The 21,962-nt window shown below is 39.2% G+C and overlaps 1 protein-coding gene across 1 annotated transcript; it reads left to right on the top strand.

Moving 5' to 3' along the window:
- Positions 1–313: 313 nt before the first annotated feature.
- Positions 314–862, top strand: LOC128576365 (40S ribosomal protein S14-like). Its single transcript, XM_053578479.1, has one exon. It carries the CDS (start codon positions 521–523, stop codon positions 833–835), a length of 315 nt encoding a protein of 104 aa, XP_053434454.1. The 5' UTR covers positions 314–520; the 3' UTR covers positions 836–862.
- The last annotated feature ends 21,100 nt before the right edge of the window (positions 863–21,962 follow it).

Consider the following 21,962-nt stretch of genomic DNA (forward strand, 5'->3'; position numbering starts at 1 on the left):
GCCAATGAGAGGCTATAAACATACAAAACAGTTCTCATCTAATCCCCTTATATTTTCTCATCTAGCAGAAGTGCGCCATGCTCAGAATCATGGTTCCCAAGTGCAGACCTTATTGTGCCAAAACTCTCATTGGCTCTCTGGTGGAATCTGAATTCATCTCACGTCACCCACCTTGCATCACTCACTTTGGTAATCAACATTATAGTCCCAACTTATCAGACTGTTTTCTGCTGATGGATCTGAATGTTTTTCTTGAACTTGTCCACACGCTTTTAGTATGACTTAGCTCATACTATTAGGAATTCCAGCTTTCCGGTGCGGAGTCTGGAGACGTAGAGCAGAAATGGCACCTCAGAAGGGAAAGGAAAAGAAGGAAGAACAGGTCATAAGCCTTGGACCTCGGGTGGCTGAAGGAGAGAGTGTATTTGGTGTGTGCCACGTCTTTGCATCCTTCAATGACACCTTTGTTCATGTCACTGATCTTTCCGGCAAGGAAACCATCTGCTGAGTGACTGGTGGGATGAAGGTGAAGGCTGACCGAGATGAATCTTCACCATATGCTGCCATGTTAGCTGCCCAGGATGTGACCCAGAGGTGCAAGGAGCTGGTCATCACTGCTCTACACATCAAACTTCAGGCCACAGGAGGCAATAGGACCAAGACCCCTGGACCAGGGGCCCAGTCAGCCCTCCGAGTTCTGGCCCGCTCTGATATGAAGATAGGGCGGATTGAGGATGTCACCCCATCCCCTCTGACAGCACCCGCGAGAAGGTCGCCGTCTGTGAACTGGACTCCTCACTATATTTTGCGTTATAAATTGCCGTGGTATAAATAAACTATTTCAACTATAAAAAAAAAAAAAAAAGAATTCCATGCTTGGGTTCTTTCAGTATTTTCGATGGTTCAAATCCTACAAATGGTTTTAAACACCTTTACCAGAAGATGCACTCAGTGAGGTGCAGTGGCTCAGGCCTGAAATCCCAGCACTCTGGGAGGCTGACTCAAGAGAGTCACTTGAGCTCAGGAATTTGAGATCAGCCTGTGTAAAGTGAGACCATCTCTACTAAAAATAGAAAAACTAGAAAAACTAGCCAGACATAGTCATCCCATCTACTCAGGAGGTTTAGTCAGAAGGATTCTAGCCTGAGCAACAGAACGAGACTCTGTCAACACATACATGCATGAAGTCTTTTTTTTTTTTTTTTTTTTTGGTTTTTGGCCGGGGCTGGGTTTGAACCCGCCACCTCTGGCATATGGGACCGGCGCCCTACTCCTTGAGCCACAGGCGCCGCCCCATGCATGAAGTCTTTGAATTACCCAACAGTTTATAAATTCTCTGATTTGTCAATTTCAAGACAGACTGTTTAATTGATGACATTTATTCATCTCCATCTAATACTATAGCTTTTTGTAATTACATTTTCTGTATTTTCTCCCCCACACATATAACATTTGCATTATACAGTTGTGAGGAGCCTCAGCCTCTCTGGCAGTGCCTACAGAAATTACCATAACATCTTATTTTTTAATAAAACTCTCAACACATTTATGAATTTCACTGGATTCAGTCATATGTCTTACATATACAACACTATATATATGTATACTAGCATATTTGACTCTGAGCTTATATAGGTGGGCAATTGCTTCTATTGATTTTAAATTAAGAAACTGGATTTTTAATAGTTTTAAGCTGGGCTAGCCTACCATTAGCCAAATTTCTTACAGATGCCTCTATTAGAATTCGAGACATCATTTTATACATAATGACCTTGACATCAACCCCCCCTGAAATTAACTACTAAATAAAAAATGCATAGCAAATGTGAAGCATCAGAGGAATCTCAATGCCAAAACCTATCTTTGGTGAAGGGAGAGAAAACTCTGGGAAGTAGGTCCTACCGAATGGGAAGGAGGTCCCACAGAAATGTTTTAATTTGTTGATGAAGTCCTTAATATAATTTGTAATCTCTGAATATTCAGTAAAACTCATTTATTCTGCTGATAAGCTATTTCAATGAGTGTTTAGGGGAAAAAAGTCTCAGCTCAATTCTAAAGTTGTATTCAAATGTGGGCTTGATTTGTCAAGATGAATCTAAACTAAATGTTCAAGCCTTCTCCTTTTGCTGTTCAGAATGTCTCTGACCCCCGCCCTCCACAGCTCCATGCGTGACCCAGATGTGAAGACAACGAATTTATACCTGGGAATAGATACATAAATGGAGAATGTTATATCCAGAAGAAATTTAGAGACTAACTAATCCTGCTATCTGAGTTTATTTCTAAAATAAGGAACTTAAAATATTATGAAATTATGTAAATATTATGAAAAGCGTGTAAGAGACTTTATGAGTCCAAGAGAAAGCAACATTTGTAACACGTGACCCACCTCACCTTTGGTTAGTGGCATAAGAAATCAGTTTCAATCAAAAATAATTGTACGACCTGGATTTCCTTAAATCTTATATTTCAGTACCTTATCTCGCCTTCTACTCAATTATTTCTGGAAGTCCTTTAGGATAAATCACATGTTTTTGTAAACAGTCCATTCTAAAAATGCACGGTGTCAATTTTTTATCCATCCCTTGTTGATATCTTCTTCTTTGAAGCCCTTAAGGACATCCCCCACTCCCGCTGTTTTCATTGTCCACCAGGTAGAGGTGTTATCAGCCCTCACACACTGTCTCTCAAATTCACAAATCCAAATTCTTTTGAAGTGCTACCTGTAGGCCCCCAAACACTGAGGCAACAGTGCATCTCAGAAGAGGAATTGAAAGTCCGCTCTCCACTCTCTGTCAATATGCTTCATTAAGGTGAGACATTACTGCTCCTTGGATGTTGTAGCAGAATAATGAACAAATAACGTGCATGTTTAATAACTCCTTGGTGGGAAGTCTGGCTCAATCCCATTCTTCAGCTCTTCTCTAGCCAGTAGGCAGAGTCGCCTCTTTTGGTCACAAAATGACTGCAAGAGCAGAAAGCTTCACGTGATGACAACAACTATCAGGAAAATGTTGAACTTCAAAAGAAGAACACTGCAGGCCCCAGCTAGTGCACTTGTCTTGAGCTTTCCTAATCTTTGAGCTATTTTATAATTTTGTAAATTGTAAAAGCCTGAAATAATACAAATTATTCTTGTCCACAATAATGCAAATGATTATATCCAGTGAAATGCAATTGATTATTGTCTTTTGTCTGTAATAGTTTTGTAATAATTTGTAAATTTATTTCAGTATTCCTGATGTGCACTTTTTTAAATTTTGCACTAAAACAATTATAACATCTTATTTGTTTCCTCATTAATTAATGCATGAATTAATGGTGTAACTTTGACAGTTATGTACTTTTTGTATCTTCATAACAACTATTATTTTACCCTATTATCTTTTAATTATAGTTTAATACATCTTGAGAAGAACACAAGGGCTGGGCATGGTGGTACTCGCCTGTACTCCTATACTTTGGGAGGCTGAGGCAGAAGGATCTCTTAAGGCCAGGAGTTCAAGACCAACCTGGGCAACATAACATAGTGAGACTTCATCTCTTAAAAAAAAAAAATAATAAAAAAATTAGCCAAGTAGAGTGATGTATGGCTGTAGTCCTACTTACTCAGGAGACTGAGGCAGAAGGATTGCTTGAACCCAGAAGTTCAAAGCTCCCCTGATCTATGATCACATCCTTGTAATCCAGCCTGGGTAACAGAGTGAGATCCTGTCTCTTAAAAAAAGGAAAGAGGAAGAAATGAGTACAAGGCTAGCTGTTCCTCAAATATATTTTTTCTCTCTCTTTTTAACAAAGAATGTTATCAGCACCATATTGACAAGTAATGTATTTTCATTTCCACGGGCCAACATCTATACTGATGCTTTACAATGCAACAATTTTCCTCCAGCCTCTTTTAAATGTATTTTTATTTTCAATTTTTATGTATACATTGTAGTTATACATACTCATGGGGCACTTGTGACATTTTGATACAAAGATATGACATGTAATAATCAAATCTGGGTTATTAGAATATCTACCACCTCAAACAATTATCCTTTTTGTTGAGAAATTCCAAAATTCTCTACTATCTATTTTGAAATATACAATAAATTATTATTAACTATAGTCGCCCTATTGTGCCAGTAAACACTAGATTTTATTCCTTTTACTTAACCGCATTTTGTACCCATTAACCATCTCCTCTCTATCCCTGCTCCCCACTACCTTTCCAAGCAACCAAAAGAAAAATCAACAAATGGGATTACATCAAGCTAAAAAATCTCTACACAGCAAGGGAAACAGTTACCAAAGTGAAGAGAAAACCTGGAGAATGGAAGAAAATATTTGCAAAGTATTCATCTGACAAGGGATTAATAAGCAGACTATATAAGAAATTTAATAGCAAAAAGAAAAAAAAACACAAACAATCTGATTTTGAAATAAGCCAAATATCTGAATACATATTTCTCTTTTTATGAAGGGAATATTGGTCAAAACTATCTCCCATGGCCATCCTTAACTTGAAGAGAGAAGGCAAAGGTATTTGTCATTTTCAAGCTCTGCAGTAGGAGGCTCAGAAACAAGATGGCAGATGAGCATGGATGACCGTGGAGAGTTCAGAAGAGCTCCTTGAGCTTCTGCCTGGGACTCTTCTCTCCAGGACTAGCAGTATAAATCCTAGGAGGTCAGTGGTTTAAGAACATCTTGGATAGAATTCGTGCTGTTCTCTAAATATGTTTCTTTCCTAGGTATGAGTATATTCCTTGATCTTCCAGACACCCCCCACCCCCATGAACAACTTCCAGCATGTTTGTCACCTTAGTTCACTATGCATCTTTGGACTTGATGGGAAACTGAATGGTAAATACAGCTTAAGAGCAAGGTTGTATCCTGTTATTCTAGTAAGAAAAAGCATACCGTCTTCTGCCTGGAGCTAGCTGGCTCATGTGCTGGGAATAGTAACCAAGAGGATGTGAATAATGTGGAATTTGCTTCCATCTCTAGTAGAATAACAATGACTAGCACCAAAAGAAAAACCTGAGGAAAGAACAAAGACTCCAGGCTTATAGTATCAAAATTTCCCAACAAAAATCTAACCTCTGTGGGTTTCAGTTTTGTCATCTGTAAAAGATGTCCCATTAGGTAAAACCTATGAATTATAGTCCCAACATGGCCAGCTTTCATAAAATATAACTCTTCGCTGGACTGTGAATCTTTTAAAACAAAGGGGAATAAAGGTGACCATTCAACTAAACAAGAGGTGCAGAAAACCTGCTGGATGTAGTGATGTTATATTTTTCTTAACAAATGTTCCCCAATCTGCCCAAACTCAAATTATGAGATATCAAGACATTATAGAACCTTGTGCAGGGCCTTTGCCTCTGACTAGCTACATGACACTGGTAAATTACTCACCTTGCCTGAGCCTCAAGTCCAGAGTGTTGCACTTAATGTCTAAGACCTGTAGCTCTAAAATATTATGATACAGCATGTTTCTTTATGACTCATATGCCCCCACTGGACTCTCACCAAGGACTTAGTACTCAAAATAACTCTTCTCTCCTTTGCAATTGAAAGAGGTAAACATTTCTGAACTTCCAATAGTGAAAAAAAAAAAGAGGTAAACAAAGTTTGTGATGATAAAATCCAAGAAGGCTGGGTGCCTGTTGCACAGTGGTTGTGATGCCAGCCACATACCCCAAGGCTAATGGGTTCCAACACGGCCCAGGCCAGCTAAAAAACAATGACAACTGCAACAAAAGAAAAATAGCTGGGCATTGTGGTGGGTGCCTATAGTCCCAGCTACTCAGGAGGCTGAGGCAAGAGAATCACTTAAGCCCAAGAGTTAGAGGTTGCTGTGAGCTATGACATTACAGCGCTCTATAGAGGGCAACATAGTAAGACTCTGTTTCAAAAAAAAAAAAAAATCCAAGAAGAAGCTCAAAAAGCACACATTTCACTTTATCATATTTGCCTCTATCAGAGAAGTTCATCCCTCAAGATCTAAATAATTGATCATAAACCCTAAATTAGCAGCTTCCTACTTCTTGTGTAATAGCTCAAACAATGGCAATTAAAAAAAAAATCTGAGCTTAAAACATTATTAATATTGGATTTGGAGGTATATGGAATATTTTTATAGACAGAAAAATATACATTACAAAACAATAGATATCTCATGATACTAATGCTGACAGAATAAAGCCAAACAAGAATATTCTATGTATGTAATTTTCAAAAACAAGCAAAAGTAATCTCTGGTGTTAGAAATCAGGGCAGTGGTAAGGGGAAATGACTGCGAGAAAAGTGAGGAATCTGTGTTTCTGGTGATGTTGAACTTCTTGATCAGAATGAGTATACTCATTTCATGAAAATGCATCAAGCCATACAGCTATGATTTGTGCTTTTTTTCTGTGTATTTCTTATACTTTAATAAATATATTTTAACAGGATGAGTCCTTATATTAATCTATTTCTTAAAATTTAAAGAGTGAACATGTGCTCATTTTATCATTTTAGGGATCATTTAGCCACAAATGATCTGACCATAAATGATTTGATCATCATTCATCATTCATTCAGAGGAAATACATGATTAATATTTTCTAATAATTTTTTAAAACACTAAGATAGGTTACATAAAAATACTTATAATGGTTGTCTGAGTTGTAGGTATTTTTTGTTTTCTTCTTTATAACTTTCTGCATTTTCTAAATTTTCTACCTTGAATATGCATTAATTCCATAGTCATACAAATTTAATTTTATATAAAAGGAAATAAATTAACAAAGCATAATTGTGAGGTGGGAGATTTTCTTTTGTTAGAAAGTCTTCACATATGGTTGACAGATGGTAAGAAACGGCTGAGACCAATTTGTTCTTCAAGGTGAAAATTACATATTGTTCATGCCGCCTTTATTTTTTGTAGCTAAAAAAGAATTTTAACACAAAATGTGGCCCCAAAATATAAGAAGACCATGTAGGTTTTGGATGATAACTACTTCTGTCCAACTTCAGAGGGTTATACACAAAGGACTTTTGTAGATTCATGAAAACTATTCATCACTCTGATGCACTTGGTGAAGAATCCACACTCTGGGTATAGTTGGTACAATTCATTCATTTTGATGGTACCTAGCAATCCTTTCCTCTTTTTTTGAGATAAAGTCTCGCTCTGTTGCCTGGGCTAGAGTGCAATGGCATCATCATACTTCACTGCAACTTCCAGCTCCTGGACTCAAGCGATCCTCCTGCCTTAGCCTTCGGCTAGAAGTACAAGCACCTGCCACCATGCCTGGCTAAAGTTTTCCATTTTTAGTAGAGACAGGGTCCCTGTTCTTGTTCAAGCTGGTCTGAAACTCCTGACCTCAAGCCATCCTCCAGCAAGAGTGCTGGGCCTACAGGCGTGAGCCACTGTGCCTGGCCAATCCTTTCCTTTTAGGTAGTGCTCTCTTGCTGGAGAATCAGATGCATCATTGTCCTATCTGTTTAGAAGAGTCCTGGATGCTAATACAGGGAGAATTATGTCAGACCACTTCAGTGTGATTGTTTAAATATCTAAATGTAGATGGATTCTGTAAATAATCTAGGAAAGACTGATTGTAAGCATTATTAGCCTTTGGCATTCCCTGCACTTCCTCTTTCTTCCAACTTTCCTCCTTTTTATTCTATTCTTCTTCCCTCAAGCACTGTATGTTGCCTATAGATTATACATCTGTGCAAGTCAGTCCCTTGGTCAACATGAACAAGAGCCAAGGGTAGTAAGTGATGTTATCCCAGGGAAAGTTTGTGCTGGAAACAAACCACAAATAAGAGCACCAGTTAGAACGATTACAGCCCCTGGGTTTCAGTGTGACAGCGGGGCACTGCAGAGTACTGGTGTCTAGAGCGGGCACATTTGCAGACAGCTGAATTGCATATATCATATTAAGATTCAGAACTCTTACTGACTGTGGAAAATGGGACCACTTCTTTAAACCCAGGATCCGGAATGTTATGTTGTCACAGAAGCCTGTCTGATACACAAAATGTAAGAATGTGGCCAGGAAAAAAAAGTGGAATTTTAAGTAAAGTTATCTGTACATACAAGACTCAATTGCTTCTATCTTGGTGAAGAATCCACACTCTGGGTATAGTTGGTACAATTCATTCATTTTGATGGTACCTAGTAATCCTTTCCTCTTTTTTTGAGATAAAGTCTCGCTCTGTTGCCTGGGATTCTTCACCAAGGAAATAGTAGAGATAATTATATTGATAATAATAATGCAAGCAGGTACTTTTTCTATTATTTGTAAATACCAAGTAATTTCTTTTTTTTATTGTTGGGGATTCATTGAGGGTACAATAAGCCAGGTTACATTGATTGCAATTGTTAGGCAAAGTCCCCCTAATACCAATTTAATCCCCCTAATTTAATCACTTAAAAATCATATGAGCTATTACCTTCATTTTCCAGGTGAAAATATTAAAATATACAGAGATTCAGGAATTTTTCCCCAGGCTGCCCACATTGAGCAGCAGAGCTGGGATTTGAACTCAGGCAGTCTGGATCCTGAACCTGTGCAAGTCAAAAGTGGGCAGTCTTCTATTTATGCTATAAATCCATTCGAGTTTTAAAAGAAATAAAGTCCTTCCAGCAGGCTCAGAGAAAACTCTTCATCATTTATTTCTCTATTGCTTCAATCTTAGAGGTCTGCCCTATTCATGTTTATGACACTCAACAGCTCATATGGAGAATTTTGGCTTTACATACCTATAAGGTAAATGTCAATTTGCCAATAGGAACACCTTCATCACAGGTTGAAAGGTCACAAAATCACAGCCTAGGCTGGGAAGCAAGAGCTGAGGGCTTCAAGTAGGGAGCGGTTGAGGATGTTAACCTGCTCTGTGCTGTGTCTGTGGGTGGACTAGGTCAGCCGCATTGTTTTGCTTTGGGTTAAACCCCCTGTCCTGCTTGATGCGATGTGTTTGAGTGGACACCTCTTCTGAGCCCTGTCTGAACATGTGCCTCTGAATCACCTGGGAATCTCGTTAACATGCAGAGATTCTGATGTAGTTAATGAGGCAGATTGTAAATATGACCGTGATTCTCCATCTCTCATTACAGCCAGGCTCTGCACAGAGTGACTTTGCAGCCCCTCGCAATAGGAGATAGAAGTTGTTTGCCTTCTACTCAAATATACATTGGCCTGTGTCTTGCTTTGACCAACAGGACATGAAAAGATTACACGATGCCATGTCCAGGCCATTTCTTTCCTCAGAATATTACAACTGCCTTGGGACAAACCCAAACTAATCTGCTAGAGAATAAGAGGCCACGTGGAGGAGAACCCAGGTGCCCTGGCTGATAGTCAACCACCACCTAGAAGCAGATACGTGTGGCTCTCCTGCTTGTGGCTAAAATGACACACGAGGGAAGCTAGTTCAGATCAGAAGAATCTTCCACCCAACCCACATATTTGCGAACAGTCATAAATGATTGCTGTTTTGAGCTATTGTGCTTTATGGTAATTGGCTACACAGTGATAGTTAACTGATATAATAGGTCAAAAATAGAGCCTGATCATCCATATTTCCAACAAGATCTGGGGTGATGCCCGTGCTGCTGTTTTATGGACCACACTTAGTAGCAAGACTCTAGTACAGGGGTGGGAATACCCTTCATCCTATTCACCCAATCCAGCCTATGGCCTGATTTGTATGACCAGTGATCTAAGAATGGATGAAAAGGAAGAAGAAGGAGAAGAAGGAAGGGAGAAGGGGAGAGAAAGGAGGAGGAGAAGGAGAAAGTCCTAGAACATGACTTCCAAAATATTTACTAATATTTTCTATCTGGCACTTCATAGAAAAAGTTTACTGAACTCTACTCCAGGGCATACTAAGAATCCTCTAACCTAAAAGGTACGAATGGAGTCTTAATCTCTAGAAGGGCTTTGGGTTGTGCATTCAGCTTTGTATGTCCCAGACATCTACATACAGAGATGCCCGCCACGTTTGAAAGGTTGATGGATAAAGAGTGAAGGGAGGGCTATCTGGCCCTCCTGGACTGACTGTCTGAGCAGCTATCCTTATTACCACAGTCCCCCAGTGATGCTGGGAAAATTAGCAAATCATTGTCTAGAATATTTGTGGCACAGTTTCTCCTTCACTGTCCAGGGCAATGCTCCAACCTTCATGTCCGAGATTTCAGGAATTGAGAGGAACTTTACTAAAGTGGCTGGTGCCAGAGTGGCCCTTCTAAAAGATTTTAGCAGCTCCCTGATATTCTTTGGGCAATTCCACCCCCCTGCCATGAAAATGTAGCTAAGATGCTAAAGGGAGAGCAGGCGTGACGTGCAGGGGAAAGGTCACGTCACTGTAGGAAACAGTAGAAGGAGATGAGTGTGCGTGTGTGGACGTGTATACACACACGCACACACATACGTCAACTGCAGAACTTTTGGTTTTCTATACATGAATCCATGTTTGAAAACCTAACTTCAGTCATGAAAACAGCTTTGCTTCCTGTCCTTTCAACTTCTCTATATAATAATATCAAATGAAAGTAAATAATCACACAGACCTGTTAGGTCTGGGCGCCTGGCCTTCTGACTTGAGGTTCAGCAAATATTCTCATACAAACTAAGACACTAAAAATGATCTCTGTGGAAGAAGAGAAGGGGTTTAAGAAACGGAGCTCTCTACGCCCAACTTATTCTCATCTACAAAAGGGAATTATCACAGCTCCTACCTCAGGGGCTTGTGTGAGATTTAAATTCGTGTATCCTCTTGGCAAAGCTCCTGACTCCGGAACACGTTCTGTAACCACCAGCTGCTATTGCAGCTTCCCTGCCCACTGCCGTCCGCCTCCGTCTCCTACGCTGGCCCTGTGAGTTCTACCTGAGCCTTGACAGAGTGCATTTTTAGTAGCATTGAAGGCCATTCCTTTAGCCCTAGGAAATCCCTAATTACTAACTAGGATGAATCTCACTGTCCTGAGTACAGTGGGCCCTGAATTTGAATGCGCACAAGAACCCAGATTCTTTCCTGCACAGGTGTGGGACTGTTCAGGGTTTAAGAACATCCCCTGCTCACCTCACCTTCTCCTTATTAACAAACAGATGCATCAGGGAACTGTAGCTAAACTTCTCCCATTTAATTGGGTCAGATGATTGTAACTCACTAGTATCACTGAATTTGAGAAAAGTAGGGAACCTCCAGTCATTCTTTTTGTGGAGAAATATTGCCTTGTTGAAGAAAAGCACCCAGTGTGAAATTCATTGCCGGCTTGTGTGTCTGGAGACCAGCAGCCGCAGGAAGTGGCCCGAGGAAGGCGCGCTGGTTCCCATGGAAACAAACATAACCACCTGACCAGCTGATTTGGCTCCATAATTTTAAGGAATTTCATTCTTAACCGGGCTTCAAAATTCCCTGGGAGGGAAGACTAGAAGTAATTTATGTGCATTACAGGCGCTTCCATTTCCCGGGGGACGGAAGCTAGCTGAAAAGAGCAGAGGTAGAGATTAAGTATTTGGTGAAGCATTAGGGGGGAAAGCGTGAATCTATTGTTCCACGGGGAGCAATGATTTCTCATTGTATAAAAAGCTGGAGTGAAGAGTGTGGTGTGATCCTGAACTTCAAAACCCCTGTTCTCAGGGAGAGGCTGCAAGCTGGCTGACCCGATGCAGCTGGTACCCGCCCCTTCCGCACAAGGGATCCAGAGTAAGGAACAGGTGATGGTATTTTGAATAAATCATCTGAGAGGGGACAGTGGAAATCAAGGGGCAAGTGGCAGGAAGTGCCAAAAGCAAGGAGGAAGAGGCAGCCTGTCCAGCGAGTCTGGTCGGGGGAAGTGACTCGCGTGAGGACAAAAGAAAGTGAGAGACTTGGAGGGCCGCGTTTCTGCCCCAGACTCCTGTCATGCCAGCATAGGACAGACCCTGGACTCGCGTTAGACTCCTGTCATCCCGGCCCCAGGACAGGCCAGGGACCCGCTGCAGACTCCTATCATCCCTGGCTGCGGGGACCCGCCGTAGACTGCTGGCATCCCAGAGCTGGACAGGCCGGGGACCCACCCGGCCATAAGATGAGCAGGGAACCGCCGGGTGAGGCGTCGCTCCCGAGAGCTCTGCTGGACTCGCGTCTGCACAGTGGAGAATTTACCTTGTACCGGTGTTGAGGTCTTGGGAGCGTGTACTTCGGTGGCATTAAGTACATTCCCGTCGCCATGAGTCACCACCACCACCTAGTGAAGGTCTGAACCCAGTAACACTAACTCTGGGTCCCCCTTCCCCTCCCTGGAAGCACCATTCTGATTTCCGCCTGGGAGTGGAATCATATAATATCCATCCTTTGTGTGTGGAGTGAGATATTCAAAGTTCATCCATTTTCTAAGATAGGAGAGAGTGTCCCAGACTGAGTAACAGTCCGCTGTAAGCAGTACCCGGTCCTGTTTCTCCCTTCATCTATGCGCACATTTGGGTTGTTTTCTCACTTTGGCTGTTGGAATGGTGCTGCTGGGAACACTGGTGTCCGGATATGGGCTGAAGTCTCTGCTGTCAATTATTTGGGGTATACCCAGAAGTGGAATTGCTGGATCATTTGGGAATTCTTTGTTACCTTTTTTGAGGAGCCACCACCATATTGCTTCCTAGAGTGGCTGCACCATAAATTTACTTTTAATTTCATCAAAGAAATTTTATGTCAGTAAATAAATCAAATAACCCAGGAAGTTGATGTTAAAAAATAGTGGTCCCGGGCGGCGCCTGTGGCTCAGTCGGTAAGGCACCTGCCCCATATACCGAGGGTGGCAGGTTCAAACCCGTCCCCGGCCAAACTGCAACCAAAAAAATAGCTGGGCGTTGTGGCGGGCGCCTGTAGTCCCAGCTACTCGGGAGGCTGAGGCAAGAGAATAGCTTAAGCCCAGGAGTTGGAGGTTGCTGTGAGCTGTGTGAGGCCACGGCACTCTACCGAGGGTGGTACAGTGAGACTCTGTTTCTACAAAAAAAAAAAAAAAAAGTGGTCCTTTGACGCAAGCAACTTGTAATCTCCCCAAGATGGTTTCCTCTACATTATACTTCTTTCAGCAAGTGTTTCCTGGAATTTGCTGCTATATTTCTTTTTTTAAAATTACATCATAACTGTGCACATTACCACATTCATAGGGTATAATGTGCTGATTTTATACACAGTTTGGAATGTTTACATCAAACTGGTTAGCATAGCATTCACCTCACTTATTTAATTGTTGTGTTTAGATATTTATACTCTGCTGTTAATCTGTTTGACCTGTACCCTTGTAATATGCACAGTAGGTGAGGTCCCACCGATTACCCTGCCTCCATCCCTCGCCCTGCCCCTCGCCCTCCTCTTCTCTCCCTTCTGGGCTATAATTGTGTTTTATCTTTCATATGAAAGTGTGGGCAAAATACCCACTTGGATATTTTTTTTTTTCCATTCTTGAGATACTTTACTAAGAAGAATATGATCCAACTCCATCCATGTAAATATGAAAGAGGTAAAGTCTCCATCTTTTTTATGGCTGCATAATATTCCATGTTGTACATATACCACAATTTATTAATCCATTTATGGGTTGATGGGCATGTGGGCTGCTTCCATGACTTGGCAATTATGAATTGGGCTGCAATAAACATTCTTGTACAAATGCCTTTGTTGTAAAGTGATTTTTGGTCTTCTGGATATATACCTAGTAGAGGAATTGCAGGATCTAACGGCAGGTCTATTTTTAATTCCCTAAGGGTTCTCCAAACTTCTTTCCAGAAGGGTCATATTAGTTTGCATTCCTACCAGTAGTGCCGAAGTGTTCCCTTCTCTCCACAGTCATACCAACATTTGTAGTTTTGGGATTTTGTTATGTGGACTAATCTTACTGGAGTTAGATGATATCTCAAAGAGGTTTTGGTTTGTATTTCTCTAATGATTAAAGACGATGAGCATTTTTTCATGTGTCTGTAGGCCATGTGCCTGTCTTCTGTAGAGAAGCTTCTGCTTCCATGTTTCTAAATACTATGTTAATGCTCTTGTTTCCTGGTATTTAGGACTATATATTATCTATTGAGTTCCATATAGGAAAAATATAGAATTTTGCTTATGATTTCTCCAAACAGTGCAAACACATAGACACAATGCTTTCATGCTTCCTATATAGTTATATCACCAATTATTGTTAAGTATAAAATGGACTATTTGACATCCACAGTTAAGTTGTGCAGTATTACATAATTATTTTTCCTTTATTGTATGATTATCTCTACTTTTCCTAGTTCTTTGCTTATCTTTTGTCTTATCCATCCACACGCCCATCCCTCACAGTTACCTCTGTCTGCCTGATCCAACAATGACAGACATACAGATGGTTGCTGAGCTGTCCTCCTGGGATCGCTTTTTATCAGTTTTCTAGAAAATCCTTTCTCTCCTTTATTAGCGTTTCTGTTTCCTAGATCCCGTGTTTAATTTCTTGGTTCACTTTTCTGTTTTAGAGCAGGACAATCTCCAGTAGTTCCTAAGAAAGGCTACATGACAGGTAGATTTTTTTTTTTGACAAATTAAATATTTAAAAACATCTTTATTTTCCCATCACATTTAATTTGCTTTTATTGACTAATATCATTTCCTTCAGAATTTTGAAGATACATCTTCACTGCCTTTCAGCTTCTAGTATTGCTGGTAAGAAGTCTGCTATCATTCAGATACTGGCTTTTTTTCTTAAATAGAAGTATTTCTTTGAGAGAGAGAGAGTGTGTGTACTTAGAAGTTTTTATTTTGTCATCCTTTCAATTTTCAGATACATAATTGAACTTTTTCTCTGGTAATTTTCCAGAACACTTATTATTTGACAGTGGACTTCCTAGATTGAAATTCTAATTTTCTTTTATGTGTTCTTTGTTTGTATGTTTGAAACATTTCATAGCTTCACTTTCCAATGTTTCTATTAAACTCATTATTTCTGCTACTATTGTTTTAATTTTTAAGAGTTTTTAAAAATCCTCTTTAGTATCTGCTTGTTTTATTTCCTGGATGCATCTTCTTTTTAAATTTCTCACATGATAGTCACGCCTGTATTTGTTTCTATTGCTACCACTACGACAGACAGCAGGAACACTGTCTTACTTTGTCCACCGCAGTCCCCCAGGGCCAGGTGAAGTCTCGGCCTCGTCCTGCTTCCATGTCTGTTACCCTCTGCTTCTAACAGTTTTCCTTCTGCCTCTTTTCATTGTATCCTTTAACCCTAGAGTGTTCCAAGAAGTAGAGGTAAGAACCTCCTTTTAATTTAAACCATGGTACCTTGCAATTTTACTCCTGGAATTTACAAAACTTTCTATTCAATAAGTGTTCATGATGTGTTACCATTATACTGTATGTATTTTCATGTAGATAAATTTCATTGTACTTGGTAGGAGTGGGAAAGTAGAAAGAGACTTTTGATATAAACTCTCCTTTTATTCTTTAGCTCAAAGGATAAAATCCTTGTATTTTTTGTTTTTTTTTTCTTTTTCTTTTTCTCAGTTCCACTGTTATCTGTGCTGTCCTGTCATTCTCTCTGGCTGGATGCTTAATATCTTATTTACATGGTGTAATCTTGTATATCTGTTTACTCTTTTCTCATATTTTCTTTCTTTTTCCTAGCCCGGAAAGATTTTCCTGCATTTATAATTCACCAAATTGACATTTGATTATGTCTATTTTATTATGACTCAACTTTTGCATTTCCTGTTGAAATTTTGTGCTTACATCAAATTCTTCTGATAATAAAAGAAATATATTATCATTGCAAAGAAATTGGAAAATACACTAAAAAGTATATACATTAAATCTATTGTCACATTCTAGAGTTAATAATCTGTAGTTCACATTCTGGAGTTAACAGTTTGCTAAGAATTTTTATTAATATAATAAGCATTGATGTATTTGATTTATTGTTTACAAAATAGAATCATGAAAATGTCTTTGGACATTACGTTTTTTTACTTACCAAAGTAACATCCTCATTCATTCTCATAGATATGTTGTTATTTTTACTGCAGTTTTTAACAGTTACATATCATATATTTGCTTAGATGCACCATAATTCGTTTTTCATTTTCTATTAAGTATTAAAACGGTTATTACTTTATCACTAAAATATGATGATGAATATACTCATAAATAATTTTTCAGGACTTTCCAAGTACTCTCTCTAAAATATTTTGATGTATGCTGCCAGATCACCCTCCAGAAAGGTTAGATCAATTTACATGCTTATCTATGGTGACTTTTTCTCCATTCCTTTTTTGATTTCTCCAATCAGTTAGAGGTAGGGAAAAGGCAATTTATTCTTGTTTCGATTTGAATTTTTATAACTATGAGAATTAGCATTCTTTTCAAATATTTATAAGCTATCTATATTTCTTTTCCTATGACTTAGTTCTTCATATCATTTCCTCATTTTTATCAAATTTTCTAATTAAATTTTTTAATTACTAAATCTAGACATTCTATTTACATCTAATGAAACAATGTATATGCAAATATTTATACCTTGTAAAAAATGTTCTTCTCTCAACTACACACATTGCTCTTACAACCAGGACATTAGTATTCCGACCTGAGGCCTCCATGGCCTCCTCTGTGCCAACATGCGTGTCACATCTGCAAGGGACGCTTGTTCTTTGGGTTCTACTATACCCGTCATTACACAACTTGTTTTGTTTTTAATTATGAAAAATTTCAAGCATTCAAAGCATCAACAGTAGGAAAATAAACACCACATAAGCACTATCTCCCACGATTTTAAATGTTAACATTTTTCCAGATTTGGTCGTGTTTTAAATAAACAGTATTAAAGGTATGGTTTGTATCTGACACAGACAACTTCTGTCATGAATCCATTGGGATCCTTCCTAAGTTCTTATGCAGTTACATATATATATATATATATATATATATGTCAATATATATATGTCAAGAGCTAATTTAAAACCACACATGTACATACACACGTCTCTCACACACATAGACTCAAAAAAATTTATTGGGTTGGTTTGTGTTTTTTAAAACACAATATTTACTAAATTAAATTTTTACTCAGTATTTTATTTGTGAGGTCTATTCATACATATATCATCACTTTAATTTATTTGGATGACTCTACACGGTATTCACTTATTTATTGATGGAAATTTAGACCACCAGGGGATTTCACTATTAGTAACAAGCCAGCAAAATGCGTCTTGGCACTTGCCTTTCTGTACATGTGAGCAAATATTTTATACAGCATGCTCCCAGAGGTGACATTTTGGGGCCCTAGGGTATGAGCATCTATTGTTTTACTAGATAATGCTACATTAAGCTTAAAAGCAGTTTCTTTTTTTTTTCCTAAATATCAGAGCTTTATTTTCTCCCCTTTGTGCCAAATTTTGCTATTGTTATAGTTATTTTGCAGCTATTGCCAGACATATAATGATACTGATTATATTTATTTGCCTTGCCTAATTACAAAGAAGTTGAATAGCTATTCATGTTTACTGATGTAACTTGCTTTTGTCGTTTAACTTAAATAGCTATTATAGAATTTATTTAATAAACTTTAGAATGATTTAATCATCCATTATCAAAGATGCTTTGCTGTGCATCCTCGTCAGAACTGAATATCAAATCTTTTCTTAATGGTTGCAAATCTGATGGTTGAAACAAAGTGGGACTTCACTGGTCTCTTTAGGGTGCATTTCTCTGCCCGTTAGTGAGGCTGAACGTATTTTCATACTTATTGGCCGTTTCAATTCTATCTTCCATGAATTGCCTGATCATGTTCTTTTTCTGCTTTTCTATGGTTGTTTGCCTTTCTCTGATTAAATTATAGAGGCTTTTTTGTATCATTAAATCTTAGCCCCCAATGTGTCAAAAAGTGTTTGTTCATGTCATTCTTCTGTTTAAATATATGTCTTTCTTTATTCCAAAAATATAATGAGCATTAAATATTTCTATGTTACATAGGAAAGCCTTTTCCATCCCTTTCTGGGGTGACAGAGAAGGGACCCTGACCCCACACTCTTCCCTATCTTCAGGTTTGCACGGTGACAGGTGTCTCAGACACCAGCAGTTATCAGCACAGCAGACAGACCTGGGAGACGGAGTTCCAAGAGCAGTAAAATGATTTAAGAGTATCTATGTAGGACACTAACTTCAGAGATTTTTATTTCATGTAAATCGACTCCATGCTACGCCACCCTAGGGCCAGAATCCTGATTTAACATGATGAGCTTCAACATGGTTTGTACTTCACATATAAAAAAGAAAATTACCAACATAGTTATAGACACATATATAACAAAATTTTAAAACACATTAGCATTTAAGAAATAGTCTACATACTTTCCTATTTTTTTGAAAAACATCGGTTTCTTGAAGGCATAAAAATGTTCCAGGAAGTTTTTATTAATATTGTGTCATGCTTACCACCTTATAGAGGATTGGTTCAGTTAGTTGCCCATGGAAAATTAATTTATGGTGAAGTAGTAAAAGAATGCTGATGCTGAAGTTAACAGTTGAGACCATTTAGCTAGTGTTGTGCTCTGAAGCTTATTTCCTGGAATACTGCAATAGACTGAGCCTAATGAAATAATGACTACTTTTTAAAAATTCCAATTATTAGAATGAGATTTAGGAGAAACTTATCAAGTACCTGATTTATATCAAGGAAGACAACAAAGACCTGTAGTATATTTTTCAGGAAATCCAAAAGACATAAAACTCAAAATTTGATACCTAGATTAGCTCTCAATATATTGGTTTGTAAACAATCAAAGAATTAGGTGTTGGTGGCTGTTCATCATATTGACTTCTAACCAGTACATTTTATTCTTTTATAAAAGAGTGATAGCCTAGCAGAGTTTCTCTCAAAGGTGGCAAATGTCTTTTTTTAAACGACATTAAAAGCATTAAACCCAGGGCAGGTGCTGAGAGTTAGAACATGATCATCATTTCTTTGGGCAAAGCCAAACGACTTCTAAGAAGCATAGAAATCTGTGGGGGTGTGGGGAGGATGTTATCACAATAATATGGTTCTGTGCTTAAAATTCCCACCAAAAAAGTTACTCATTTGGACTAATACCTAGCTGATAAATAATATCTCTTTTTTATTTTATTTTTATTGTTTGGGATCCATTAAGGGTACAATGAATTAGGTTACACTGATTGCATTTGTTAGGTAAAGTCCCTTTATAATTCTGTCTCATCTCCCAAGAGGTGTGCCACACCTCATAACCCCATCCCCCTCCTCCCTTCTCCCCACTCCCTCATTCCCCTACTCCCTACCTTGTATTAGCTCATCTACTGCCTTCATATTAGAATTGAGTACATTGGATTCTTGTTTCTCCATTCTTGGATGCTTTAGTAAGAAGAATGTGTTCCACTTCCATCCAGGTTAATACAAATGATGTGAAGTCTCCATCTCTTTTAGTGGCTGAATCGTATTCCATGGTATACATACACCACAGCTTGTTAATCCATTCCTGGGTTGGTGGGCATTTAGGCTGTACCCACATTTTGGCGATTGTAAATTGAGCTGCAATAAACAGTCTAGTGAAAATGTCGTTATGTAAAATAATTTTTTTTCTTCTGGGTAGATCCCCTATAAATGGGATTGCAGGATCAAATGGGAGGTCTAATTTGAGTTCTTTGAGATTTATCCATACTTCCTTCCAAAAAGTATTAGTTTGCAGTCTGACCAGCAGTGTCAAAGTGTTCCTCTCTGTCCACAACCACACTAACATCTGCAGCTTTGAGACTGTGATGGGGGCTTTTCTCACTGGGGTTAGGTGATACCTCAGTGCTGGGAAACTGAATAACCACATGTAATAATATCTCTTATTAAAATCCAAATGTATTATTTTGAAATTTCAAAACGTGGACATGTTACGCCTCAAAGAAGAATGAAACCCATGGTAGAAACCACTTTGATGGGAGTGAGGAAAAGAAAAAGTCTAGAGGTCAAAGAATCAGCAGGAAAGATCAGACCCAGAGCATTTTTCTGGACAGACATAAGTACCACAAAGATGCCAAGCAGTTCAGGTTGGCCTCAACCTGGAGAGAGAGAATCTGAGAGCACCTGGGATGCTCCACGCAGCTCCAGCTGGGAGACCACAAGGTTCTAGGAGCAGTTAGCCCAGACTCATGTCCGAGCTTCCCCATCAGCTTAATTAAAACTTTCTAACCTCAATGTTCTAATCTCTGCACATGTACATTAATATTTTCTTGTCAGAATCGTTTGAAAAATAAGTAATTATTATACTAAATGCAGCACAGCGGCACCTGTTATGCTACAAGCGCTTGATGTGCCGGGATGAGGGCTTCAGGATTTTGTCCGGATGGGCCCTCCTCTGCCCCTTCACGAGCATCACTGGCTGCTGCTCCCAATGGTGTCAGCTGCTTTGTCCACTGTGGTGGACTTTCCTCCATGTCCAAGTTTCAGGTCAGCTTTCCAGGCCGAGCTGGCCCAAGTTCACCTCCACAGAAGGAATTATGCCAAATCTAAGTGTCATAATGTCTGTTTGGACAGACCTGGAGATCAGGGATAAACAATTGTCAAAGACAAATATAAACAAAAACTTTCTCAGAGAGAGAGCGAGGCGGGGGAGGAGGGAGACTTACTTCCACAACATGGCAGGATGCTTCGTCCTGTAGCAGGTGCTTGTACATATATAATTTCATTTGATATTCATCACAACCTTGTAACTGAGGTACCTTCATCCTACAGGTGAGAAACTCAAGGCACTGAGGGTGTACAGCTGTAGGAAGCAAATTCTGAAGAATAACTTTAAAAGTGCACACCAGTGTAAGGAATGCCCGTATAAAGCAGGGTTTTAAAAGAGAGCATGCAGGGTGCCCTGTAAATGTTCCTGAGACTTTCTCTGTATATCCAACTCTTAAAAGTCCTTTGGAATTTACAGAAAAAATAACAGGAGGTTGTTGCCAGATTCCCGAGTTTCTAGAATGTAAGTATAGGAAAGAGTAAGTCCTGCACCCCTGTGAATGAAGCTTTGCACCCCTGGCGGTGGTGAGAAGAGCATGTTCCTGTGGGGAGCACTTTATCATCCACGCCCAGCAAGCATCAGGCCAGGTGCAAGAGATTGCCAGTTATGACGGCAAAGTCTGTTTCTCATGATGGATAGAACAAGAAAAGTTGAGCATCCAGAACCTGATGCTCAGTTCTATGGGCTACTATATCATTCTCAATGTGCTTGCAGAATATTTTACACTGGGTCTAACTCTTCTTTTGGGCCACGGCCAGAGGAAACAGCAGGAAAGAACTATAATTTTATATATTAAGGCTTGTTCCTTTAATCCTAAGAGTGATGGAATAAATTTTCCAAGAGAGGTGGGTAGCACTCTAGGCCTTAAAAACTCTGCTGTGAAAAATCACACAGAAATGTCATGGAGAGATTAAAACTGGGTGTCCTGGCTGCCGAGGCATTGGTGATGTTTTTTCCTCTATGTAACTGAGAAGCAAGGTGACCCCCGAGGACTCCCTACAGAAGTGTAGTTGTGCTAGGTGACATCATTTCACGGGGATCCATCTCTGCTGCTGAGGCTGTGTTGCTGCTAGAATTTCTGCTTATCACAGAGAGAAGCCTCTGAGCAACCCATTTGTGATCAGGTTAAACATAATTTAAATTCATTCATTTATTCAATTATGATGGATCCAACATTCTTATATGGTAGGCACTGTGCTGGTTGCATCTGGGCCTACTCGGAAGTGAAGATAGATACTACTCTTGCCTTGAAACAGCTAGTAGTTAAAGGAGGCTAAAGTGCTAAAAGAATACAGGTAAACTGTCATAAATTTTATGATAAGGCAAATGGGGGCTATGAGATCAAATAGCAAAAAACTTTTTAAAACTTGGAAATAGGCCAAAATTGGGGGTGGCTTGTCTTTTCGGCGTTCCACTGGCCATTGTCTAACAAGGGATGTGTGGTTACCTGTGGGAGGGAACCTG

The sequence above is a fragment of the Nycticebus coucang genome, chromosome 24, assembly GCF_027406575.1.
Source record: "Nycticebus coucang isolate mNycCou1 chromosome 24, mNycCou1.pri, whole genome shotgun sequence".
NCBI classification, from domain to species: domain Eukaryota; kingdom Metazoa; phylum Chordata; class Mammalia; order Primates; family Lorisidae; genus Nycticebus; species Nycticebus coucang.